Source organism: Colletotrichum destructivum, chromosome 8 (assembly GCF_034447905.1).
Source record: "Colletotrichum destructivum chromosome 8, complete sequence".
NCBI lineage: Eukaryota > Fungi > Ascomycota > Sordariomycetes > Glomerellales > Glomerellaceae > Colletotrichum > Colletotrichum destructivum.
This window is the reverse complement of record NC_085903.1, coordinates 2,355,029-2,381,127: the sequence shown is the minus strand read 5'-3', so window position 1 is coordinate 2,381,127 and position 26,099 is coordinate 2,355,029. Positions and strand designations below refer to the sequence as shown.

The 26,099-nt window shown below is 58.3% G+C and overlaps 6 protein-coding genes across 6 annotated transcripts; 3 read left to right on the top strand and 3 right to left on the bottom strand.

Annotated features, from left to right (window-relative positions):
• Nucleotides 1-486: 486 nt before the first annotated feature.
• Nucleotides 487-2,697, bottom strand: CDEST_12584 (Putative nicotinate phosphoribosyltransferase family). The gene is made up of 3 exons (XM_062928740.1): nucleotides 2,312-2,697; nucleotides 1,105-2,176; nucleotides 487-1,053 (listed from the first exon to the last, which is right to left on the bottom strand). The coding sequence occupies exons 1-3, from the start codon at nucleotides 2,505-2,507 to the stop codon at nucleotides 921-923; spliced, it is 1,401 nt and encodes a 466-aa protein (XP_062784791.1). The 5' UTR covers nucleotides 2,508-2,697; the 3' UTR covers nucleotides 487-920.
• A 924-nt stretch (nucleotides 2,698-3,621) lies between these two features.
• Nucleotides 3,622-7,408, top strand: CDEST_12583 (Putative U3 small nucleolar RNA-associated protein). The gene is made up of 2 exons (XM_062928739.1): nucleotides 3,622-4,851; nucleotides 4,938-7,408. The coding sequence occupies exons 1-2, from the start codon at nucleotides 3,858-3,860 to the stop codon at nucleotides 6,662-6,664; spliced, it is 2,721 nt and encodes a 906-aa protein (XP_062784790.1). The 5' UTR covers nucleotides 3,622-3,857; the 3' UTR covers nucleotides 6,665-7,408.
• A 1,162-nt stretch (nucleotides 7,409-8,570) lies between these two features.
• CDEST_12582 (uncharacterized protein) lies at nucleotides 8,571-10,794 on the bottom strand (the record flags this gene model as incomplete). The annotated part of the gene is made up of 2 exons (XM_062928738.1): nucleotides 8,571-10,472; nucleotides 10,725-10,794. 2 exons carry the CDS (start codon nucleotides 10,792-10,794, stop codon nucleotides 10,033-10,035), a joined length of 510 nt encoding a protein of 169 aa, XP_062784789.1. The 3' UTR covers nucleotides 8,571-10,032.
• Nucleotides 10,795-14,750: 3,956 nt separating this feature from the next.
• CDEST_12581 (Putative transglutaminase, papain-like cysteine peptidase superfamily) lies at nucleotides 14,751-17,358 on the top strand. The gene is made up of 2 exons (XM_062928737.1): nucleotides 14,751-15,959; nucleotides 16,027-17,358. The coding sequence occupies exons 1-2, from the start codon at nucleotides 15,418-15,420 to the stop codon at nucleotides 16,892-16,894; spliced, it is 1,410 nt and encodes a 469-aa protein (XP_062784788.1). The 5' UTR covers nucleotides 14,751-15,417; the 3' UTR covers nucleotides 16,895-17,358.
• Nucleotides 17,359-20,365: 3,007 nt separating this feature from the next.
• CDEST_12580 (Putative carotenoid oxygenase) lies at nucleotides 20,366-23,679 on the top strand. Its single transcript, XM_062928736.1, has 5 exons — nucleotides 20,366-21,752; nucleotides 21,879-22,002; nucleotides 22,117-22,493; nucleotides 22,648-22,785; nucleotides 22,905-23,679. Exons 1-5 carry the CDS (start codon nucleotides 21,543-21,545, stop codon nucleotides 23,622-23,624), a joined length of 1,569 nt encoding a protein of 522 aa, XP_062784787.1. The 5' UTR covers nucleotides 20,366-21,542; the 3' UTR covers nucleotides 23,625-23,679.
• Nucleotides 23,680-23,892: 213 nt separating this feature from the next.
• CDEST_12579 (Putative glycoside hydrolase, family 7, concanavalin A-like lectin/glucanase domain superfamily) lies at nucleotides 23,893-25,702 on the bottom strand (the record flags this gene model as incomplete). The annotated part of the gene is made up of 6 exons (XM_062928735.1): nucleotides 23,893-23,944; nucleotides 24,006-24,133; nucleotides 24,257-24,500; nucleotides 24,593-24,811; nucleotides 24,901-24,983; nucleotides 25,064-25,702. The coding sequence occupies 6 exons, from the start codon at nucleotides 25,700-25,702 to the stop codon at nucleotides 23,893-23,895; spliced, it is 1,365 nt and encodes a 454-aa protein (XP_062784786.1).
• Nucleotides 25,703-26,099: the final 397 nt, after the last annotated feature.

The window sequence follows — 26,099 nt, the reverse complement described above, 5'->3', positions numbered from 1 at the left end:
AAAACTGAAGCGAAAGTGGGATGTCGATGGTGACGAGGGTGAGATGTGTGTGTGTGTGTGTGTGTGTGGAAGAAGAGAAAAGGTCGAGGAATTGATGGGAGGGGGGAAGATACTAGGCAGATATGCTTCTTGACACCGGGTCCGATGGCACTGCTGCCGCCTGAAGAGACAAGTTGAAGACGGAAGGCGATGACGATGACGAGAGTCATGCTGGATGTAACTTCCGTGAGTGTTTGCGTTGGTGTAAGTCGAGAGGGCAGGATGCATTTGGTCTCTTTCTCAGCTCATCGCCATCCATGCCAGGAAAGCGACATGATTTCCCTCGGAGGAAGAAACAGACACATCTCTCCCCGTCGTTGTTTTTAAACTCAGGGGAAAGAAGGTACCCTTGTAACGCCCGTATCCCGAGGACATCGCGAGTGACGGCCTGATGCCTTCATGTTCGTGCAAGATGGAGGATGATTTCAGTCTCCTAACGAGATCCCGGGAAGGCGAGAAACCCATTCTTTAAAGACAGATGTAACTGGCGGGTTGACCGACCGACTAAACGACTTGGTAGTAGCTGCCCTGAGGGCCTCTTCGTGCTGCTGCTAGGGGATGTGACTGTCATTGCCTGTACGCTGTGGCATGGAGGCAAGGGGATGAATGACAAGATTCGTGAAGGCGTTTCCAAATGATTCTGTGACATCGTGGGTCTTTCCCTAGTTTAATTTCAATGTGTTAATAGGTATCTTGCAAAAGTCTATACCTCCTGGTCGTCATAATCGAGGCCCTGCCGATTCCAGCAGGCCTCCTACCGTCATGTCGTGATACCGGGCGGGCTCTACCCTCCCGTCGGACTCCTCAGATCCCCAGTCTGTCTCACTGTCGAATCGCCCGGTCTGCCCCTCGCGAGACATGTCCAGCTGCTTCCCTACCGTCTATGCCTTGTCCTCGTCCTTGCCCCAGCGCTGCGTCTCGTCGCCGCCCGTCCACTCCTTCTCGACGTAGCCGAGCTGGCGCTTGACCTTGCTGACAGTCTCCTTATCGCCCGTGTTCTTGCCGATGATGTCGCTACATCCTCGTTAGCGCGGTCCCCCAGGCCTCAGAAAAGACATGACTCACCTGATCTTGATCGCCGGCCGTCCGTTAGCGGAGCTCAGCTTGATGACAATGTTCAGCGGCACCGACTTGGTGCCCGTCTTGAGGTGCGTGAAGTCATTGGTCAGGAAGGTGCCCACGCCAAAGGTCGGCGTGAAGCCGGCCTCCTCGGAGATGGCCTTGTACTCGAGACACCGGTCGATGTTGAGCGAGTCGGAAAACACCATAGTCTTCTTGTCTTTGATGCCCTGACTGTCGTAGTACTGGCGCAGCATCTTGACATAGTCGGCCGGGTCGCCCGAATCCTGGCGCACGCCCTGGAACAGCTCGGCGTAGGTCAACGGCCTGCTGCCGTCGGGGGTCTTGAAGCTGGAGTCATTGCCGTCGCCGTCGACGGGCCGCACGGGCTGGCTGAAGGCGCGCAGGAACTCCTGAGTGCCAAAGGTGTCGGTCAGCGCGATGCCGAGCTTGCCGCCGAAGCAGCCGACCCAGTAGCGCAGGGCCAGCTCGGTGGCGGCCTTGTAGTCGTCGTGGATGGCGGCGATGCCCATGAACCACTCGTGGGCGACGGTGCCGACGGGGGGGATGCCGAAGCGCATGGCGAGGTGGACATTGCTGGTGCCGGTCAGCTTGCCCTTGAGGCCCTGCTTCTCGGCCTCCTTGCTGGCCTTGACGAGGCCGCGGAAGACGAGGGCTTGGGTGTGGTAGTCGCGGCGGCGGCGGGTGCCGAACTCGGAAAAGGTACAGCCGGCGTCGAGCAGGCGCATGCCCTTGGCGAAGGCCTGGTCCTCCTGGCCGTCGTAGGTCCAGTCGGTGTCCATGAAGCGGAAGTAGGCCTCGGAGGTCAGGGCGAGCAGGGGGATCTCGTAGAGGATGGTGTCGAGCCAGGCGCCCTTGATCTCGACGTGCAGCTCGCCAATGTCCGAGTCGGATTCGGCGCCGGTGTCGGGGCCGACGGGGCGGAAGGTCGCAACGGCCTGCTCGCGCGGGCGCAGGCGGAAGTCCTTGAGGAAGCGGACGTAGTCATCGGTCAGGTAATCGCAATGGGTCTTGAGGAAACGAAATTCCTCGTCCGAGAGGGAGATGTTGCCGAGCTCTGTTGGGCGCGGGGTGAGTCAGTTTCGCGACGCGTGCGATGGCGGGGTTGGAGGGGTTGGAGGGGTTGGAATTGGAAGCGTCGCAACAGTAGCAGCAGCAGCGGCAGCGGCAGCAGCAGGAGTGTCTCCCTCACTTTGAATCTGGTCCTGCAGCCAGTTGAAGGCGGCCCTCGATAGTTTCTTCTCGGGAGTGCGGTTCGTGAAGGCGTAGGTGACTTGAACATCCTTGAAGTACTTGAAGACAGCGCATTGCATCGTTAGCTTGTAGAGGTCGGTGTCCAAGAAGGAGATGACGCCCTCCGGGAAGGGCGACGAGCTGTTGAAGTCCATGGTCGGCGGCTTTGATCGATCAGGCGGGTTGATTGTGTAATGCGACGCGGGTGGTGGGCGGAGAGAGTGGTGGTGGGATTATTGCAGAGTAAAAGGCGAAAAGAGTCTGCAAAGGTCGGCATGCGCGTGTGGTACGAGGGCGCAATCGTGACAAAAGCGAGGGGTGGGCGGGGAGTGGTGGGTAGTGGGTGGGTGGTGGAGGGGGTTGAAGATTTGGAGGAGGGAGGATGACGAATCGCTGTTAAAACCTGGAACTGTACCTGTAAGCCCAGGTGGTTTACGTAGGTAAGTAAGGCAAAGTACCTTAAAGGGTAGCTCTGCTGGTTTGGCTGATTTGGGTTCAGCAAAGATGGGCCGGTTGATAGAGTAAGACACTTGCTGATGGAGGGGAGGGCGGATGGATCATGGCAGGGATCAGTTTCCAGCAGTTTCAAAGCGATGGGTTCAGTTGTCGCAGTTGGGCAGACGGCTAAGAGGGGACTGTACTGCAGGTATCTGTACAGTTACAGGGCAAGTTGTTGTTTGCTGTGCTTTTCTTCGTTTCTCTCTCTTATTATCCTTCTCTCATCCTTGTCTCTATTACTGTCTGTCTCTTCCCTGTTATCTTTCTAGCTCTTCAGCCCATCTCTCTATTTCCTCCCTCTCTCCATCTTAGTATTCATTGCTCTCTTTCTGTCCCTGCTTTTGTCTGTCAACTCCAGGTGAGCAGGGTTGAAATGCTATCTAATGCATATGTACTCTGTACTGAGAGTAAAAGCAGAGAACGGCTATTTAGAACCGAACAGACAGTTCTTGGAGGTGGCTACGTACCGAATAACCATTCACCAAAAGCCAGCGCGCATTTCAGCACATTGTCTGCTGAAGAAGGGTCCATCCACCAGCGGCAGCCAATGACGCTCCGGTGACGCCCAGGGGCTCTCTCGCTAGTTACGTCAGCATTCGTGACATAAGCAGCCTTGACACCCACGGCCTTGGCACCTCTGGCTCGTCCTCTTAGATGCCTTCCCGCCGGCGGGGTGGAGGGGCACATTGACGCACAGACCACACCTTAATATTTTTCCATTCTTTCCCCCGACCGCCGACAAAACTTTTTGGGCGGCCGCGAATTTATTTTCTGCCAGAACCGCTGCGCGCAAGAGAAGAGACGAGACAAGACACACACGCAAACCTCGTCGGCCCTCCCTCCACCACATTCTCCCGTCCATCGCCGACCGACGGTCTCCTTCTCTCGATCTACCCACCTCCCTATACTCTGGAAGGCAGACCTTGACTCCACGCCTAGCAATCGACCGGAACGAAGCAACCGCATCCATCGCCCGCGGCCTCGAGGCCATCACAAACCAACCCGCCATGGATCTCCATCGCTGCCGCTTCGTCCCCTACCCGCCCTCCGCCATCAACGCCCTCGCCTTCTCCCACCCCTCCGCCCGATCCAAGAACCAGGCCGCCCTCTCGCGCCTCGCCGTCGGCCGCGCCAATGGCGACATTGAGATCTGGAACCCGCTCGCCGGCGCCTGGCATCAGGAGACCGTCCTCCGCTCCGGCGCAGACCGCTCCGTCGACGGCCTCGTCTGGGTGAACGACCCGGACGACGACGACACCACCGCCGCCCTCCCCGGCCGTTCCCGCCTCTTCAGCATCGGTTACACCTCCGCCGTCACCGAGTGGGATCTCTCTACCGCCCGGCCCCTCCGCCACGCCAGCGGCCAGCACGGTGACATCTGGTGCCTCGCCGCTCAACCTCCCGCCTCACCCCAGGACCCCGTCACCCGCCTCGTCGCCGGCACCATCGACGGCATGCTCGCCCTCTACTCCCTCGAGGACAACGACCTCCGCTTCCAGCGCCTGCTCGTCAAGTCCCCGACCAAGAAGGCCCAGATGGTCAGCATCGCCTTCCAGTCCCGCCACGTCGTGGTCGTCGGCTGCTCCGACTCCACCCTGCGCGCCTACGACATGCGCAACGGCTCCATGCTGCGCAAGATGGCCCTCGGCGCCGACCTCGCCGGCGGCGCCCGGGACATCATCGTCTGGAGCGTCAAGGTCCTGCCCTCGGGCGACATCGTCTCCGCCGACTCCACCGGCCAGGTCTGCATCTGGGACGGTAAGACCTACACCCAGATGCAGCGCATCCAGAGCCATCGCCAGGACGTCCTCAGCCTCGCCATCAGCGCCGACGGCTCCGCCATCCTCAGCGGCGGCATGGACCGCCGCACCGTCCTCTACAAGAAGACCTCGGGCTCCGGCGCTCGTTGGGGCAAGGTCTGGAGCAGGAAATACCACGACCACGACGTCAAGGCCATGGCCTCCTTCGAGAGCCGCAAGATGAGCGTCGTCGTTTCAGGAGGTGAGCACAGAAAACCGAAAATCTTCTTTCTGATTACTTTCCGTCCGTGACATACAAGCTAACGAAACACCCACACACAAAAAAAGGTCCCGACGCTTCCCCCGTCGTCCTTCCCCTCAAGGAGCTCGGCCGCGAGAACCACAGAACCCTCTCCAGCCTGCCCCAGTCGCCGCCACTCGCCAGCGCTCCGTCCGCAAGGATGGTTGTCGGCTGGTGGGACCGCGAGATCCATATCTGGAAGCTGCAGAGCGCCTTCGACGGCCTCTACGGCGGCAACGCCGCCGACGTCGACACCAACCTGGAGAAGAACCGCAAGCTCCTCAAGACCATCCTCGTCAAGGGCGAGTCCAACATCACCTCGGCCGCCATCACCCGCGACGGCTCCCTCCTCGTCGCCGCCACCGGCACCGACGTCAAGGCCTTCCACCTGCGCCACCAGAACCCGACCAAGCCCTCGGACGTGAAGCTCGCCCCCGTCGCTGTCCCCAAGCCCCTTGCCGGCGTCGGCGCCAGCAAGATCGTCCTCTCCCCCGATGGCGCCTGGCTTGCCGCCATCCAGGACGGCTCCAGGGTCCTCGTCGCCAACATCACCCGCGAAGGCGGCAGCGGCAACGGCGACGACGCTCTCGTCATCCAGAAGCCCCGCGTCATCAACCGCCTGCGCCGCAACATCCCCAAGCGCCAGGCCCTCGCCGGCCTCGGCAACTACGAGAGGAGCATCACCCAGCTCGCCTTCTCCCCGGACGGCCGCATGCTCGCCTCCGCTGACCTGGCCGGCTACATCGACACCTGGGTCTTGCAGGACGGCGCCGCCGAGGACACGACTACCGCTGACGCCGCGTCGACCTCCGACAGCGACGAGTCGGGCGACGAGGACAACGTCAACAACACAGCCGCCGCCACGGGAGAGCGCTGGGTCCGTAACCCCCGCGCGTCCCTCATGCCCAAGCTCCCGGCGCCGCCCGTCGTCCTCTCCTTCTCGGACGAGACCGCCACCGCCCCCGCCGACGGCGCGACGACGACCACAGAGTACACACTCGTCGCCGTCACGACGTCATGGCACATCCTCGCCTTCCACCCCGTTGCCGGCTCCCTCACCCCCTGGTCCCGCCGCAACCCCGTCTCGCGGCTGCCCGCCACCATCCGCGACACCCGCGACCTCGCCAAGGGCCTGCTCTGGCAAGGGCCGCGCGTCTGGATCTACGGCGTCTCCTTCCTCTTCATGCTCGACCTCTCCCAGGACCTCGCCGCCCCGAACGGCACCACCGCCGCCGACCCGGAGACCGCCCTCGTCCAGCAGCACCTCCAGCACCAGGCCGGCACGAAGCGCAAGCGCAGAGGCCCCGAGAGCGGCGCCGGCGCGCGCATGGCCATCGGCGCCGTCGTCCCGCAGCAGGTCGACCGCTTCGTCGGCTCCAAGGCCTCCAAGGAGTGGCAGGACGACATCGAGAAGCAGAAGCTTGCTGCTGCCGCCGGTGGCGCCGGCGGTGACGAGGACGCTATGGACGTCGACGCCTCCGACGATGACGACGACAATGACGACGGCAGCGAGAGCGAGGGCGGCGAGCTGGCGGCCCTCCGCAACCGCAACCAGGAGACCCAGACCGAGGAGGGCGCCGAGGGCAAGACGCGGTGGTGGTACACCTACAAGTACCGTCCCATCCTGGGCATAGTACCCCTCTCCTCCGGAGATGCCGCCGCCACCGACAGCAACAACACGACGCCCTCACTCGAGGCCGTCCTCGTCGAGAGGCCCATCTGGGAGGTGGACCTTCCCGAGCGGTACTTTGTCGGCAACGAATGGGAGAAATAGACGGGGCCATCCTACCTCAACAGGAGACGGCGAAAAGAGGGGGCAGAGTGACGCATGATGATAAGGCTAGAGGGCCCATTGGAAGCAGAGCTGCTGGCCGGCAGGTGGTCAGGCAGTTCGAGGAGAGGCCCCCCCTTTCTCGTCTCCTGATACTATATTCGGCTAGTTCACGCCACCACCCGAGTTCTTCTCGATGCCGCCACCCGTTCTCGTTGTCACCAAGAGGGAGAGTAAAAGGATGAAAGGACCGTGGTGGGAAGCAGAGACACGAAGGAACCAATGTACAATTTTTCATCATTTCTTTTCGTTTTGCACACGACAACTACGGATTCCCTATCCCTGTGCCGGTGAGAGGCTACGATAGCCGGAAGTGATCACACGTCGAGCATTCCCTCAAGGTCATCGTTGTATCGGGGAAGGGGAAGCGGATGAGACGGAGGGGCACTCCCGCTGGGAGGGTGTGGTTGCGTATGTGTCAGAGAAGGCAGCGGATAGGGAGAAAAAAGAGCCGGAGAATCTACTGCACTAGGTTGATATACGACAAAGAGGCCACGCGTTGCCCGTGTCTTGGCGAAGATGTCGTTTTTTTCTGTCATGTTCAGTACAGGGGCGGCGGCGGTATAGAAAAAGTTGGAATTTCATCATTTTGTATCTTTCCGTTCTGTGTGGAGTTTCTCCATGTGCCGAATAGACAACCTCGTCCGTCACCTTTCGAGAAGATGACGGGACGGGGAAGGGTCGAGAAGAAGCAAAAGCAGTAGAAGAAGTGGCAGTAGTAACAACCCCATACGGCGCCCGTCCCGAGCTGGATACGTGATGTGAGATATTTTTGTTCCTTCTCCCAGGATCTCCCTCCTGCTTCTCATATGAGAGCGAGCGGTTTTGGGGCCCGGGTCGAGCCCGGCGGGCTCTATGTCCAGACAACCGAATCCTCGCAGCCATCGATCGACAAGACGAGGAGACAGAAAAGTGACTCGTACTTGGACATGCCTCGAGCGAGCGAGCGGCACACAATGGTGATGACTCGTCTCTTGTCTCGTCCCGTCACGTCACATCACATCGACGGTAAGACAGACATCGGTCGGTTCATTCAGAAACGACCTCCTCCCCCCCTCCTTTGTTTATATTTTCTCGTTCTCGGTCAGCCGCGCGTCTCCGCCGAACTTACACTAGCACACAACCTCGAGTATAGGCCTGAGGCGTGCTCTAGCTGTGGACTGCTGCATCGTATGGCATGTGGCCCGTTTTATCTCCGAGCCTGATGTTGCGCAGGGTTGGGCCAAATAGCTCAGACCTTGTCAAAAACGTTGACTGGCTGGAAGTCAAGCCCCGAATACGCGAACAAACAATTTGGCTCCACGTATACATTCTGTACGATGTATAACTTGAAGGTAAATCTTTTGCCTGTAACCACAGTACCTGTAGGCATGTATGGATTGCAATGGAATAGAGTGTCTAGGGGAAAGCATAGCTGCCGACGTTGACGTCCCGCTCAACTACCCGCCTCACTCGGTCCGCCTACGCTCATGAACCCTCTTCGTGGTCCACGAATCCCGGATTCCCATGCCCCATGTCCACCGTCCATCGACACTGTACAGTACAAAGCGTGAGTTGCTCCCGTACAGCAGGTACGTAGCCTCCGTACGCATCTCGACAGGTCGCCGCCCAACACCGGACGAGCTTACGAGTTTAAGCTTCAACGTCGCGCCGTAGGACACACCGTGGCACCTTGTCAACCTCCCTGCCGACTCCATTCCTATTCGACATGACTCCCCAACCAGCTTGCCTGTCAGGCCGACATCGACACTCGCCCCCGACAATTCGTCGTCCCGTCTGCGTCAACGTCATCTCAAAACGCAAGAACTTGCCGCGCCACGCACACGATTCTGACGCAACAGCCGCCCTACGACGGTCTCACGGGGAGGGAGAAAGGGAAGGGGGGGGGGGGGGGGGACATGACAAGAGTCAGGCTCGAGAGCCTCATGTCCGCTTGGCGTCGTGGCCAGAGTGGGTTCGCCTCCGGAGGCAGCGCCGTACGCCCGCACGGGATCAAAGAGAGAAGACGGGGAAGGGCCAAAAACACCGGCTGGGCCCAAGAACTAAGACAGAAGAGTGAACAGACGAAACACAATCCATTCCGTTGTGAGAAAGGATCCAGATATCCCACCGTTTCGTCGCCCAAGGGCCAGGAGGGTCTTGATATCTCTCTTCCACCGGCAGAGGAAAGAGGCCAAAAGCAGTCTTGTGGAACGGACACCGCTCGCCCGGAAAAGCACTATTCTTTTTTTTCTTCTTCTCTGTCTGCTCTCTCAAAACTAAAGTGCTGATCTACAAGAATGAAAGTCCGGAAGGGGGAGGGAGCGGGGTCCAGGGTACGCGCGTCCCGCTTGAGGATTCTTCTGCCCCCCTCCCCCCTCTGCACAAACGACGACGGGCCGGGTCAGACCACGCAAGCAAGCCCGGGTAGCACTAGCTGAACCAGGAAAGAGACAAGAGGAGGCAGATGGACTGCCGCGGAAAGCCTTTGCCGTCTCTTCCAGAGGTACGTTGAAGAGCGAAGGCAAGGTGTGATGTGAGATTGGGGTGAAGTTCGACCGAAGAGGTGCGGCTTGTCGCTGTACTGACAGACAAAAAGCCGTCCGGGAACTCGGGGGCGGGGCCACCTACGGGCGGCGGTGAAGGGGCATACGAAAAGTCTTGAACAAAGAGACGCAGAAGGAAGGACTCGAAGAGCTCGTCAGTTGGCCTTCGGGGGCCCAGTGGTCACCAGGGCTAACAGATGAAGGAAGGGGCAAAATGGGGGCCAAGAGGATATTGGAATACGCAGCCTGGGGGCGGAGTCCAATACTGTTGAAATCTTGGTCAGAGATAAGACGAGATGAAAGACTATGACACGCCTTTGAGGAACATGAGTCGACGTCTTGGCGCTGGCGGCAAGACATAGTGAAGGATGAGCAAGAAGGGGGATTCGTTCGTCGTCCGGCCTCTCTTTTGGGCAAATCGCGTAAAGCGGAAGCCGGCTCATGGTCAAATTGCGGACGATCTAACCAGGCCCGGGATGAATCGGGCTGTGCCGACTTTGGACCAGGTACAATGTCCTTCGAAGTGCGAACCGGGGGGCGGGCGACGCCGTGAGAGGTTTGAGAACGTCGTTGGACGTCGTTCGTCCCATCGCCGGGTGCCTTCGTCGAGCAGTTGAGGTCCTGTTCACCGGTGAACTACCTCCTCGGTTCGTTTCCATCGTGCCTGCTATTCCATCACGATAGCCAGACAGACACCTGTGAGCCGACAGAGGCTTTCTACTCGCACTTGTGCCTCAGAATCACAAACCCAGACAAAAGAGAAAATGTGAACAATATCCAACCCTTCTATGCGGGAGGTGGGAGGCTTGCAATTGGCCGGTGACGATGCAGCCCCCCCTTGGCAACTCTGCCGAAATCCGACATGGACTGAGGAATGAGAGGTTTCCGACCGTCCCCCCAGAAAGCTTTGGGCATCCGTGCGTGTGTTCGTACGGTGATGTGGGTGTGTGCCCCTTGCTCCGACGGACAGCGTCTTTTTCTGCTCTCTAATTTGCGACCAAGACTGAATGTGGGAATCGAGAGTCGGTCGTCTGGCGACTGGCGAGTCCGTCTCTGGTGGCAGTTCGAGACTCGACGAGGATTGAGTGCGGTCTGATGTGGGGTGGCAACGGGTTTGGGAACAACACGCAAGCCACCATTGGGAGAGCCAAAGTGAGACAAGGTGGATGACGCGTCACGGAGCCGCTTATTTGCACGCCCGGGGGCGTCGGTATATCGAGCCCGCACTCAGAATTGTTCGCCAGAGAAGACAACAGGACGGGGCGCATGGCATCGTGGTCGTCGATCAGGTCTTCCGTTCCAGAGTCCAGACTCATGGGAGTTGTACCTGGACGCCGGGCCCCGAAAATAATAGGAACGATGGGCGATTTGGAATCGTCCGCACTACAAATCCTTGCTGTCGTTCGCGAGGGTATCAAAAAAAAAGTGTTCAGTCATGAGTGCCAAGAACCAACGTTTTGGCTACACCAGTTGGCGACGACGACGAAGACGACGACGACGCAGAGCGGATACGGCGAAAGGGCGTCCTTGAGGCTTCAGATCACGCATGCTGCACGCCGACTCGTCATCCATTTGCCTGAGGATGATTGTCCTCGTCAAAGGATCGTCCCGAGAGAGACTGGTATGCTTGGTTCGTCTCATCAAAGTCAATCCAGTCGTCCTGCGTGCGCGAGTCGAGTCGAGTCGAGTCGAGTCGAGTCAAGGCAGTATATGTTTATGTATGTGTGTATGTATGAAAGCGAAGACGTCGGCAGCTCGGCGAAGTCAGTGGGTATTTGGCTTTGCGAGAACGACTGACGAGCGCGCCCGTTGACGCAAGCCCACGTACGTACAGGTACGTTGTAACGGAGAGGGGGGAAGATGGGACGTGGGATCAGACCCGGATCGAGCGAGGATCTCTTGGAAGTGATGTGAGAGTTTGTTAATTCAGTGATGGTTCGGGGCGGCCGCTAGAAGGCGTCGAATAGACTCGGCCCGCCTCGGGAGATACAGCTCGGAGATGGCTCTCCATGAGATTTGTCCCTGAGACGGGCGTCCAGCCTGCAGCAGTGGCAGTAGCAGCAGCAGCAGCAGCGTCGAAGCCGCGATGGAGGCCCGTATTATCCCTGTGGATGAGCGCTGGTCGCACGAGTCGGGTCCTCAAGAACAACATCAGCATGCGGGGATCGGTGAGAAACGTGGCCAGCTAAATTGGAGTTTTCGTAGCCTGTGCTGTGTACGATGTAGGGACCAGGGCTGGAGGGGGGAAACGAGGCTGAGCGGGAGGCGAATGAGGCAGAACTTTGAAGCCAGGGGGGTGGGAGTTCTTCGACGACCAGGAGTTCCCATACACGTTTGAGCGTGTACCTGACTGAGGTAAAGTGCGGATGGTCTTCAAGCCCCCCTGTGAGACCTGCCGATGGAAGCGACAGGCCAATAGGGCACGGGGTAAAAGGAAACGGAGCGTGGAATAAAGGTTGTTGCACGAGCCTTAGGCTTTTCCCCAACCTTGCCGAGATTGAGTTGTCGTCGTTGTCTTCATCTCTGAGAAGGGGGAAGGGGAGGGCCGGCTAGTTCTGTAGATACAGCCAAGATAGCCACAGATGGATGGACGAGACTACCTGTAGACGAGACTCAAGTCGAGCTCCATGTCGGCAGGCCCAGAAGCAACAAGCTGGCACGCTGGGCAGCCTATGAATACCTAGGTAGCCGGGGTCGAAAGACAAAGTTTTAAGGGTCCAAAACGGCTGAGAGGGAGACGTGGAAGAAGCGAGGGCGAAATGGTGTGTTACAGCAGCGAGCGTGCAACGAACCAGCCAGTGAAAAGCAGCCATCGCGAGGCGGGACTGGAGCAAGGTCGCCATATCACGGGAGTGTCGCACTAAGCCCCCGTTGTTGAAGCGAGTCTGGTGATCTCGACGGTTTTGCCGATCATGATCAGAATGGTCTGCCTCACATGGCGAACTGCTTTGTTTTTGGACAAAATCCCGTGCTAGCCAGCTGATGATGGCCGTTGTCGGTGGCCGTGACGGAGACGGTGCCGAGGACATAGCTGACGCAAGTCCATTGAGTTGAGTTTAGGGCCTCCGAGGCGCTAATGGAAGATTAGGCGGTGCGATAAGGGGGCAATGATGTGCAGCGGCGAAGAGGACGGGCTAGGTAAGGGATGCTGGATTGGGACGAAGGCCCAGCGCAGAGTGGTAGGAAATGTCGGTCTGTTGCTCGATGGTCGGCCTCGGTGTGTACCTGTATTGTCTGGAGAAGGTCCTGCTGACGAATGGCTCACGTTATCTTGGTCAGATGCCGGGAAGGCGAGGTGAGAAAGAGGTGAGAGAGGCGAGAGGAAGAGGTGAGAGAGAGCTCAGGCGGTAGGTATCCATGGACCATAATCGCAACTCTCGCTTCAAGTTGACACTCACTGACACTGACAACTGGCCGCGTCGTAAGCTTCCCACGGGCCGGCAGCCGCGTGGTACCGGAGCTGCGCTCTTCCGTGAACCTATTCCCTCCCCAAGGTTCTGGTCCCAGTTACAGAGGGCGGAGAGGGTCGAGTCTCTGTTGTCTGTTGTCTCAGAGTGCCTGGGAATGGAGGGGAACAGAGCGGCGCTGTGCGTGCTAGGAAACAGCTGAAGTGGGTGAGTGAGTGAGTGGGTGGGTGAGGCTTCAACAGGCAGCTGAGCCACAGATCCAGGGGCGCAAGGGGAGGGACGGACGACTGAGGCGGCCAATCCGAGGACGCGTTGCCGCCGACGAAGGCGCAAAAGGCTTGGCGGGGGAGCTTAGATGATGGGCCTGCGTGCGCAGTGCGCTGGAAATGGAGAAACGGACCTCAGCCACGCCTCGTCATTCGGGGCTGCGAAACTCCAGACTCGTGTCACACTGAGAAAAGTGTGTGAGTGTACTCTGTATTGTGTGTGTAGCAGGAGGAGGGAGGAGGCCTACGTTACGCATCTCATGGGAGGGGTGGGAGGAGGGGGTCCTGGCTCTGGCTGTGGCTCTGGCCAGTGACAGGAGTTTTAATTAGGTAGGCACTTACCTAGTTGCATGAGAGAGGTACCGGTACATGTGACCGTCCAGTCTTGAAGTCCTCCGATGGCTTACCTAAACATCCCCCATACAGCACATCCAACATCCGCATCGTCCGTCGTTGTCCGTCGTCGTATGCTATGCCTGTAGATGGATGAAATGGTTATGGATAGAGCCCATGTGAGGATATTCGCAATTGTTCATGATTGTATGGATGCAGCGTTCAGCATTTCTGCTCTCTTCTCTCAGGCCAGTCGCCCACAACCCGAAGGAGTCGTCAGTGCCAAGAGGACGAAGACATAGCCTCAGCCTCGCTCGGGTTCACGGTCGAGTCAATTGGATTACGAACCAGAATCCATCATCATCTCCAACAACAAGAAATTTCTCCGTCGCAATTTCCTGGTCTCCAGAGCGCAGTCGGCATGTTGCGTACCTCCCTCGACGAGTCCATATCGCCCGGTCGGCCGTCGTCACCAACCGGCAGGCTTGCGTCGCCGTTGCCTGGCGTCTCCGGTCCGCCGCTGGAGTCTGCCAAGGCTTGCGTTGCTCTGCGGGCAAAAAGCAAATAGCACTGATGCCCCTCTGGGACCCAGAACAGCCCAAGAGAGGCTTGGCGCCGGCCTGGCATGTGGGAGGCGGACGGGATGTTTATCGATAAGCTTGTATGGCTGGCGAAGCCTGGCGACGCCTGGAGCTGGCAATAAGACAGCGAGAGGATCAATGAGTCGGCGAATGTGTACAGCAGAGAAGCAGTGGATACTAGCAGATGCTTCGTGCTTCGTGCTTGAGGGTATATTGGTGCATCGGTACGGAGTACAATGGTGGATGTACTGTACATCAATGGCAGCTCCGCAGGTACCTACCTATTCCATGCTGTCGCCTCTGCAAGAGCTGCGAGAGAGGGAAAGAGCATCGGAGACAGAGTCGACAGTCAAGGAGTCGAGAGTCGTGGGACTGGGTGGTACGTGCCGCGGCGGATTGGACGGGATCCACTCTGGAGCGATCTGACCCCTTCCATTGGCCCGAGTTGCACAGCTTACGCGTAAACCGACCATGAGGAGACCAGCCAGACCAGCCAGACCAGCCAGAGGGAAGCAGCGTGCGTATGCCGCCGGCCTTGCGCTTCCTTCCCACTCGCACTCCCCCCCACCCCCCGTCCCCGTCTGCCGTCGTCCCCTCCTTCCCTTCTCTTTCCACCTTCCCTAGGTATCCCTCCCCCACTGACACTGGTTCCTTCCCTTGCCTCCCGTACCTTTTGCCTTACGAATAGTCCCTGTCCGTCACGGTTTTTCCTACTTACCTTCCCTACGAGAGTACAGAGTACCTGGACGGTGTACGGATACCTTCCCAACGACTAGGTACCGCCTGGCTTACGCGGTACTCACGCTTACGCTACCTGACGGAGACTGCTGGCGTATACGTTGGCGTTGCGTTGCGTTGCGTCCTCCTTCCCTTCCCTTTCTCCCTCCTCTTTATTCACTTTCCCTTCCCCTGGCGGCCCACTCTCCAAACCCGAATCGCACCTTCCTCTCCGCCCACTACCAACCCTTTCAACACCCCCATCCCCTCCCATCCCATCCTATCCCATCCCTTCCTCTTCAACATCGCATCTCGTCCGCCCACGATTTCGACTTTCGATTTCTACCGACCGGCCAGCCACCCGAACCTCGTCAAATATATCTCTATTTGTGAGCGCCTTGCGATCGCTTCGCTGAGGAAGAAGGATTCGCCAATGATCGACGCTTGAAGAACTCGACCGACCGGAAGTCAAGAGACTCTGGGCCAGGACCTCGAACGCCAGCACCCCCAGCCACGACACACGAACGAACGAACGACCAAGAGAGAGGGAACACGGCGGCACCTGGACTCGGTGGACAACGCAACAACAAGATTCCAACCAAAATTTCCGGCTCACTCAATACTTACCTGTCTCGAGTGGCGACCAAACACCCCACACGAACGACGTTACGAATCTAACCATCTTGCTGACGATCACATACGTTGACGCCGACACTGACGACGACGACGACGACAATCTAACTACGCGATCTCTACCGGGAGAGTTCCGTCGAAGACTCTCCAACCGTCTCTTTCTCCTTCGACAACCACTTCATCCACATCTCACCACCCACGACGCTCGTTCACGACGCCCACGACCCCGACAAAATGGATGGTCGCGGCTACCCGCCGGGCCAAGGCCCTCCTAACGGCGACGGCGAGTACGGCGAAGAATGGGCTCGCGATCTGAGGGTAAAGTTTGAGTCTCTGCTACGAGACAAGCGCATGACGGACTTGCGAGCGTCCTCCCGCCAAAACAGCCCCCAACCTAGGGAAACTGCGAGCAGCTCCAACCTCCGCGGCCTCGCATCACCCGGCCCCGGCCGCCCCTCAACCTCACACAGCTCAACGTCCATGCCGCCAACACCACCCGCCTACTCCCGCCACCTTCCCAAGATTCCCACCCCTCCCGCCGCCAACGACCGCGACTCACAAAAGTTCCGCAACCTCATGATCAGCCTGTCTCTCACCCCGACCAAGTACGAGAACCCTGGTCTACTGGACGAGGCTCTGCAATGCATACCCCTAGACAGGATCTACGGCGAGGCCGAGGAGGAATGTCAAGTCATGCAGGCCGAGGCCGAGAGCATGGGAGATGGACGGAAAGCCACTTGGGGCTATCAAGATTGTGTCATCCGGGCATTATTGAGGTGAGCTTACTTCCCCATGCACCCCCGTTGTCTTTTTGATGAATATGCTCTAATGACCCACATTCAGATGGTTCAAGCGATCATTCTTCACCTGGGTCAACAACCCCCCGTGCCCCGTCTGCCTCTCGCCTACAATAGCCCAGGGCATGACCCCACCGACTCCCGATGAAAGTGCTTGCGGCGCACTTCGAGTCGAGCTCTACCGCTGCTCGGCTGGCGACTGCGGCGCTTACGAACGATTCCCGAGGTACGGCGATGTGTGGCGACTACTGCACACCCGTCGAGGACGTGTTGGCGAGTGGGCCAATTGCTTCAGCATGCTTTGCCGTGCTGTCGGAGGCAGGGTTCGCTGGATCTGGAATGCTGAGGACCACGTCTGGACCGAGGTCTACTCGGAACACCAGAAGCGCTGGGTCCACGTTGACGCCTGCGAAGAGGCGTGGGACAACCCTCGTCTCTACACCGAGGGTTGGGGCAAGAAGATGTCGTACTGCATCGCCTTCTCCATCGACGGAGCCACCGATGTCACGAGGCGGTATGTCCGCAAGAGCGACTTCACCGCCGAGCGCAACAGGTGTCCAGAGGAGGTGCTGCTGTACATCTTGAATGAGATTAGAGGCATCAGGCGCAGCAACATGAACAAGGACGAAAAGTTCCGGCTCGAGAAGGAGGATAGCCGCGAGGACCGCGAGCTCCGTGGATACGTCATCAATTCGATTGCCCAAGCCGTCACCGACCTCGTCCCTGGCATGCCCAGTCCGTCCGGCAGCACGCCTCCCGCGCAAGCTCCGCCTAGGCGACGGGACGATACCAAGTTGCCTGCTGAGCAACCGGGTCGTCAGACGGGGTCGGCCGAGTATCTCGCCGCTCAAGCCAACGCGAGGCATCACCAGTTCCCTCCGCACGACCCGAGCCGTCGTCGCGACCTGCCTTGAGGTGAGAGCGATGTTATTGCAATCACTCTTCAGAACCGACCCGGCGGCCGATGCCCCCTTTCCCTCCCGTCGACTTAGGGCCATTTCTTCCATGGCCTGGCAGAATATCCACTACTTTTTTCAAGATACCCAGTGGATGTCAGGACCACTAACCTCCGGCCCCGAGGTCGCCGCCGTCCACTCGCCAAAGTGCCAACGGCCTTTTGCACGACTGTGCAGTAACCCAACCGAGGCAATGATAATATTTTCTATGTCTAATCTACCAACACTCGATACATCGAACAAAAAAAACCAAGCATCATAGACCGGCGCTCCTCCCGTCCCCTACCAATCCACCCAATCATCCTTCCGCCGAACCTACAATGTCACCTTCAACCTCTTGATACCCCTTGGGTCACTTGGGTTCGGAGTACGAACTGTATCTACCACCACGTCATTTATTATCTCTTCCATTTCATTTGTTCCAAAAAATTACATGTCTGATGTCCGCTGGACGTCGGCAGTACAGGGCGCAACCATGGGGAAGGCAGGGCTTGCCTGGTCACTTTTTATAAACATGTTAAGCCGTGCGATACACGGGGACAGGGAAGAAGAGAGAAGCCGGCGATCGGAGCTGGTGCCAAAGGGATAGGCACGGCTGACGCATATGCCGTCGAGCTTGTCTTGGAGGGGAGGCGTTCCGGACAGGAGCTTCACATGTATGAGCTCGATTGTGTTGCATCTTGGAATCATTTCTTTTTTATTTTTTTTATTTTTTGCATGAGCGACGAAAGGCGCCAGATAGGCTTTTGTATCTGGCCGAATGGAGTTGACGATTGAAGAGGTTCTTTTTTGGAACACGGATTTGTTCCTCGTGCGCCCAACGATGGCAGCACGCAGACGAGGACTTGGGACCGCGAGCTTGAAAAGCCATGTCCACAGGATTAGAAGCAATTTCAACACAACGTTTGAACCAACCATGACGCTTGAGCCCGCATGTCGGTCGTCGATGATGTGACTGGGGGTGCGTGGATGGATGTATGTATGTATGTATGTATGCAGTTGCCTCAATGTCGGTGAGCAAAGATGACGACGGAGACATTAGAGTGGGTTTCCGTTTCGGCGTACTCAGCGGCGGTCCCACCGGCAGAAACGCCGCCGGGCGTTGACCCTAGCCTTGGACCACGGTGACTACTTGGGATTCAAGACGGGCCGTGTGAGCCTACAAGGAGGGTTTGCAGTTCTTTAATTCATTGCCCAGTTGATTTCCATGAACATCACATTACACCTGCGCTGTGTCTCGCTTTGGCCACGTCCAGTCTGGTATATGGTGTATGATGCGGCTGTTTGGCAGAGTCTGTTTGTATTCCCCGCCAGATGCTCTTGTCCGCGGACATTTTGTCCACTTGTCTGGATCTTGGCTGATGTGAGTGACGCAGGCTTGATTGTGTGGTCAGGATTGACGGGGCAGGGGAGGGGGGGGCAGTTGCTTGGCAGGGCGTTGACGGGTACGGCGCCAGGGGGGGGGGGGGGGGCAGTTTCGTCCGGTGGGCTAGGGCGCGCGTATTGTGGGAGGGCAGAGAGGACTGTAGCCTAGGCTGGATTGGAGGGGGGGATTGTTCATTGAGAGATCCCCAGGTTCCCTTTTTGTGTTTGTCCCGGCAAGGGGTTGTTTGCTGACTATGAGACTGACGGGCAGAGGGAGGGGGGGGGGGGACTGGATCGGGATGAGATCTATAGCATGTCATCATAATCGCACGGGAGGTTGGACGGGGTTGGCGGTGGACAGTGAAAGTGAGAGTGAGAAGTGAGTGTGAAAGTGAGAGTGAAGTTGACAAAGATTGATGGATATTCGGCGCCGTGTTGGCGTCTTGGCATTCCGGCAGTGCAACTGCACAGAGGTGGAGTTTTCTTCCAAGTCGAGGAAGTTTCTCTGGACGCGGCTTTTCCTTCTCCCTCCTCCTGCAGGGCGGGCTTGCTGGGAGAGAGCGCATACGTAAGCCAACGGCCTAAGAAGGGGGGCAGCCTGATTATCCAGCTCCATATCCGAGGTACGACTTTGAAGAAGTGAATGAAGGGCTGTCCAAGGAGGAGCCGATGTGGAATTAGGTGAGGGACGATGAGGAGACTCTTTTTTTTTTTTTTCCGATGAAGAGAAGAAAATGAAACAAAGCGATGCCACGTGCAAAGGACAAGGGAAATTAAACAATGACGGAAAACTGGGAAAGCCAGGGGAGGGAGGAGGAAAACTCGAGGTCATGGCTCGGAGCTTCCAACAGTCCGACCACGCCGTGAGACGGACGGGAGAGGGGGGGGGGGTTGAGTATGGGTCGCGTCGACCTAGGCGGCGATGGATCGGATCGGGATCCCGACCCGTAGAGGGAAGGGAAGGGAAGGGCTCGCCGGCCAGCTGCTGATGGACTGGGCACACCACCACCACCAACCAACCACCCCAGTGGCAACAGGGGAAGAAGCTCCTATTGCTGGATGACGAAGGAACCCGGGGTCGGAATGTGGGGGGTTAGGCGAGGAGTAGGAGGGAAGAAATGAGCCCGTTGGATAATCCATCTCGAGCCACTAGTCTCGATTGCAGCTACCCTTAATTTTGAATCAAGGGCCCGGGTGGTGTTTGGTTGGCTGACGGTTTGTCCACCTGGCGCGTGTGTTGAGTAGATGAAGCATGCCGGTTCGGCGGAGGGAGGGAGAGCAAGAAGAAGAGAGAGAGAGAGAGGGCTAGTCCGAAGGTGGGTGATTGGCGGTTTGGAATACGAGGCCCGGACTGGCGAGTCGGTCTCGGGAAAGAGGCCGATGAGGCCAGGCCAGGCCAGGGGACATGTTGTGCGACTAGTCGGAAGGGGATGGATGGGGCAAGCGAATGAATGAATGAATGGTTGGGGATTTGCATCGAGGGTCTTGCCATTGTCATTAAGCATTTGGACAAGTCCGTACACGGTTCTGCACGTCGTGCAAGGGTTAGGGTTGGTTCATGATGGGGTGAGGTTGTTTGGATTTATCGTGATACCCACCCGGTGGTTCAGGTTTGACCAGGACCAGAGTGAGTGTGTGTGTGTGTGTGTGTGTGTGTGGTTTGAAGGTCAAGATGATGTATGTGTGCGAAGAAAAGGATGCGTCGACATAATTTCAGCATGGTATCGGATCGACGGGCGTGGTTTTCTCCGACTTTGTCCTGCTCGCATCGTCTTATTGTGACCCTTTGCCAAACGCTTCTCCAGCATCACGGGGCAGGACAGGCCGGCGTGGGCATTCGGACACGCGAATAACATTCTGGCACGGAAGAGATGGTGCTGTTGTTTTTCATTTTTTATAAGACGGTTGGCCCAGTCACAATGTCGGAAAGGTTCGGCCGTGCATCCGAATATCGTCGAGAACTCTCCGTCCGTGAGCTCGATCGCTGTGGCGTAGATGTGTGGGGGGGTTCACAGCTGGGGGGGGGGGGGGGGGGGGGGGGTCTTTCTCTTTTTTTTTTCTTCTTCTCTTTTGCGTTGTCTTATAACAGACTGCATTTAGCCTGTTCCATTGATTTTACAAGATGCCTCATGGTGGACATCGTGCGGGATGCCTTTCCAGCCCGCCCAACAGTGGTGCTACTGTCAGCGCCGGGAGAGGTTGTCCCTACCTAGGCAGAAGGAACCCGGCAGTCCAGCGACTGACCCCGACAAGCTCTCCTGTCGCGAACCACCAGCTGTGTCAGGTCTCAGTCTAGCCACACTCGCTAGCCAGACGAAACAGGACAAATACAATGACCGCACGTGGCCTCCGATTGGTATCACGCGGCAAAGAGGCCGGCAGTCGTCGACGACCGAATCTCGATGGCCGAACCTAACTCCCGATAACACACAGCGACAAGGGCATTCATTATATATCTCGAGTCACGGACTTCGGCACATTGTCATCGCGCCGTCTCCGCTGACAAAGCTTTTGTCGCGCGCGGGGACTTCTGCCACCGCCGGGGAGATAGGCGCAGTGCAATCAATGGAACCCGGGCCAAAGTGTCAAAGGCGTGTTGACCACGACAGATTGTCAAGCAAACCAACGACGTTCGAAGTCCACAGCTTGAATGATCGCCCCTGCTTTGGATTGTCCTTGCTTTGGATCGTCATGCGGTCGACCCGGGCTCTTACATGCTACAGCTATAATATTAAACATTGGCTACGATATTGCTTAAAGTCGGGGTACAGGCTGGGGTAATCGGCCTCCCCCCGGCGACAAGTCCGGCGGGGACATTACGATCTGGTTACGGCCGACTACAACAGTAGATAGTGGACAGTGACAGTGACAGTAGGCAGTGGACAGTAGACAGACTGCCCTCGATCGCGCCGTCTCAACATATTCCAAAGGAAGAAAGACGAGGAAAGGTTAAATATCGTCACTTCGCATCATCGAGGGGGAAAAGCTTATGACTGAGTTCCGGCACGTAAACCAGACAGTCGCCCACCCACGCCACCAAAGACCCTACTGACTGACTGACACCCAACTCTTCCTAACTCCCCCCTCCTCCCTCACCATTTTGTCTCGCGGTATTGCTTACTTGCTTGTCTGGAAAATATCACACATCGGATTTTCTCCCCCAGCACGAACCAAACACAGTAATCAAAGCCCGCACCGCTTGCATCCCCCCCCCCCCCCCCAGACCGACTGATTGCGCGAGATGGCCGGCCACTTCCGCGGCTCGTTCGCCGACCCACCCGCCAAATCCTTCCCGGACCGGCCCCAGTTCTCCGGCTTCATGAAGCCGTGCCGCTTCGAGGGCGAGGTCCGTAACCTGGAGATCGTCGGCACCGTCCCCGCCGAGCTGGACGGCGCCTTTTACCGGGTGATGCCCGACCCCCAGTTCCCGCCCTTTATCGAGGACGACCCCGTACGGGTTTTTTATTTTTTTTATTTTTATTCTTCCTACCCTTCACTTTTTTACAAGTTCTGATCCCTGCTGTGTGTCTGTCTGGTGTGTGGCTTGGGCTGATCTCATTCATGCCTTTCGTGTTAGTGGTTCAACGGCGACGGCAACGTCTCGGCCTTCCGCTTCCACAACGGCAACGTCGACTTCCAGCAAAAGTTCGTCCGCACCGAAAAGTTTGTCAGAGAAAGAGAGGCAAACCGCGCTCTCGGAGGTCTCTGGTGGCCCCCTTCCTTTCCCCCCCTCCCCCCTTCTTCTGAACCCCTTTCTTCGTTCACTCGTAATTGTTTATCAAAGTCCATGTCCAACTGCTGACAACGACGCGCAGGCGCTTACCGCAACAGGTACACCGACGCCGTCGAGTTCAAGGTGCGCACCACGGCCAACACGAACGTCTACTACTTCAACGGGTCCCTCCTCGCCATCAAGGAGGACGCGCCCCCTTACCGCCTCGACCCCAACACCCTCGAGACCCTCGGCCTGTGCGACTTTGACGGCCAGCTGCCCAGCTGCACCTTCACCGCCCACCCCAAGATGGACCCCGTCACCGGCGAGCTCGTATGCTTCGGCTACGAGGCCAAGGGCGACGGCACCCCGGACGTGTGCTACTTCAGCATCGGCCCGGACGGCAAGTTCCTCGAGACCGTCTGGCTCGTGGCGCCCGTGGTCGGTATGATTCACGATTTTGCCATCACCGACAACTGGGTATGCGATTCGTGGGAAGGGGGAAACCCCAAGTCTTTCTCCCTCTCTCTCTCTCTCTCTCTCTCTCTCTCTCTCTCTCTCCTCTCTCTCTTACACACACACACACACACACACACTGTTGTATGTACTTTTTGCTCACCACGGACTCTGCCAGGTCCTGTTCCCCATGATCCCTCAGATCTGCGACCTTGAGAGGTTGAAGGCCGGTGGCGAGCACTGGCAATGGGACCCCAACGTGCCCTTCTACCTCGGCGTCCTGCCCCGACACGGGGCCAAAGGAAGCGATGTCAAGGTACGCAATCCATATCTTCCCTAGATAAACAAAACATATTTTTTATATGATTCTGCAATCATCAAGAGAAAGACACAAAACTAAACAATGGGACGTCGTGTCCCCCCCCCTTTATCCAGTGGCTCCGCGCCCCAAACGCCTTCCCCGGCCACACCACCAACGCCTACGAGACCCCCTCGGGCACCGTCGTCTTCGACCTGCCCCTGACGGACAAGAACGTCTTCTTCTGGTGGCCCGACGCCGAGGGCAACGCCCCGGACCCGCACGACATCCGCGCGCGCTACGTCCGCTTCGAGTTCGACCCCCGCGCGGGCGCGGACGCGGACGCGGACACCCCGGCCTCCCTCGACCTGCCCGCGCCGACGACGCTCCTCCGCCACGACATGGAGTTCCCGCGCATCGACGAGCGCGTCCTCTCCAAGCCCCACCGCCACAGCTTCTTCGACATGATGGACCCAGCCCTCGGCACCGACTTTGCCGCCATCGCCCCCGTCCTCGGCGGCGGCCACCCGCTCTACAACGCCCTTGGCCACCTCGACCACCACCACCGTCGTGACGATGACGATGGCGCCGAGGAGGCGGGGAATAAAGGGCTAGAGGTCTACTTCCCGGGCCCCCGGCACATGGTCCAGGAGCCCGTCTTCGTGCCGCGCTCCGCCGACGCCGCCGAGGGCGACGGCTTCGTGATCGCGCTCGTCAACAACTACGGCACCATGTCGAGCGAACTGCACGTCGTCGACACGAGGCGCTTCTCCGAGCCGGCCGCTGTGGTCAAGGTCCCCATGAGATTGCGGGCCGGGCTGCACGGGAACTGGGTGGACGCGAAGGAGCTGTCATGATGTTGTCACCCCCTCCATCCCCCGTTTTGTCCGAGGGGTTGGTGCCTTTTTTTTTTTAACTGGTTTTTCTGTGTATAGGCAATTTGCATTCATGGAGCTAATGGTAAAAAGCATTCGTTTTCGCGTTTACCTCTGGCGTCGTCATAAAATAGCCCCCCACGGTGATTCAAGAAAAGATCGCAATCATTGTCCTCTGCCAACATTCAGCCCCTTCCCCTCACCAACCCCCCTTCAACATCACCATCAATGACATGACCCCCTTTCCAAGCTAGACCGTGGTCCCGATGGGTCCAAAGCGGATGTTGGACCACGCAACCCTGCTGTAGAATCGTCAGCGCGTCGATCCGCAAACCCCTTAGGCCCTGCTGCCGGTCTACTTACGAATCATCCACCTCGACCCAGGGCAAGCCAGGCAAGCCTTGGTTCGACGGACAAGGCCCCCGTTCCGCTCCCGGGCCGTCCCGTTGGGGAGGGTACACGGAATCGAGCCATAGGTTGTTCGCCCAGTGCTGGAAATGTCGTAGTGTCAGCCTCTGCTCCCCTTTCCCTGCGCTTCACACACACACAAAACGGTACAGAGTAGTTCCTCCGCTGGGGTCTTCGACCGGCGGTTTCATGGGGGAAACACTCACATCCTTGGAGATGGACAGGGCGAGGACCATCGGCCGCTGGAGCGCCTCGTTGTGGCGGGCGTAGCCGCCCACTTGGCCGAAGTGCTCCGGGTCCCCAAAGTTAGGCGGCAGCGCGGCGCAGTGCCCGGCGCTGATGCCGCTCTCGTCGGGGAAGCCCGGGTGGTTCGGCTTGGGCGCCTCGATCCTCTTGCCGTCCTGGATGAAGAACTGGGTGACCTCGTCCTCCTCGAACCGGGTGACGACTCTGTAAGTCTCGCTTTGTCAGTAACAAACTCTCACGAGACCACGATATAACGAGACCAAAGGGGGGGTGGGGGGGTGAGGGGGATGTCATACGTAATCTTCTTGTCCGTGTTCACCGTCTTCCCCTTGCCGTAGAATGTCGTGTTGCCGAGCCTGTACGGGTTGTAGTCGCAGCCTGTCCGGTCGCACAGAAGCTGTCCAGGTTGCGGGCTCCTGGGGTCGAGGGCATTGCAGTCTCCTTGCGAGCACACCTCGTAGTCGACGTCGACGCAGGGCTTCGCGATCATGGAGAAGGAATGGGCGTTGGAGTTCCTGGAGAGGAAAGCGGAGGGTCAACATCAAGGTTCTCTTCCCCCTACACATACACAAGCCGTGATGATCTCCTCATCATGTTGACTCACCAGACGTCGAACTCGGAGCAGCAGGCGCCAAAGGAGCCCTCGCCGCTGTTATCGTCGAGCACGCTCCAACCCTCTACATTCGCCTGCAAGACAAGAAGAAGAAGCCGTGTCAGCCAGAGAACCGAGTCAAACCAAGACCTCTCAACCAAGCTCGTCCACATACCTTGCCCCCGACGAACTTGTTGGTCCGGGGACAGCTCGCGTCGCAGTAGCCGGTCCCGTACCGGGCCCCGGCCTTGTTCGTGGGGTGCCTCGTCTTGCCGCCGTCGGCGTCCATGGCGACGAAGTACAGCGCGCTGTTCACGGAGCACTGGACCGCCGACAGGTCGACGTCGAAGGCGAGCTCGTTGCCCAGCAGCGTGAAGGTCTGGTACCGCTCCTCGCCGGCCTCGAGTAGGAACACGCGCGAGTCGCTATTGGTCCCGAACGCGTGCTGCGTCACCCGCCGCTGCGACAGCCGGTCCCCGCTCGCGACGACGCCGAACTGGTCCCGCAGGCCCGCGGCGTCCACGCCCTCGATGACGCAGGCCGCCGTGCAGGCGTCGTTGGTCGGGCAGCGCCCCGCGTCCCAGCTGTTCCCCGTGTAGCAGTTGGCGAAGCCGTCGGCGGCCCGGACCCAGCGCTTCTCCGCGTCGACGACGACCTTGCCGGCCACCGTCGCGCAGGTGGCGGTCCCCGTGGCGTCGTCGCGGCTGCATCGCTTCCACGAGAGGGTCGGGTGGACTTCAGGGATCACCTGGCCTGCTTTCTGCGCTTCCACGAGGAGCGCCAGCACGCCGGGGACGAGTAGACGGCGCATCATCTTTGGGGTGTTTTCAGCGGGATGTATCGCTGAGTATCTTGTTAGAAGTGGTGGTCGTCGATGATATCACTGGAAAAGCCAGACGAAGCAAGCAAAAGATCGTTTATATAACAATGTCGAAGGACGCGTTTCCAAGCTTGATGATATCCTCGCAAGCGAACACCGGTACAAGCTATACAGAAATGAATATATCCTCGTTTCAAAAATTAAAAAAACTTCTCCGACAAGCGTCCTGCAGCTTACGATTTTGATCATACGATTCAGCCACTGCGGCCCAAAGACCTGATGGATCGGAACGTCAGCCTCCTTCCGGACAACACCATAACAGTCTCGCTATGAGTGGCTCCCTGGGGGGCTGTCTTGGCTGCCAACGCAGGATCCAGCTGCCTCATACTTT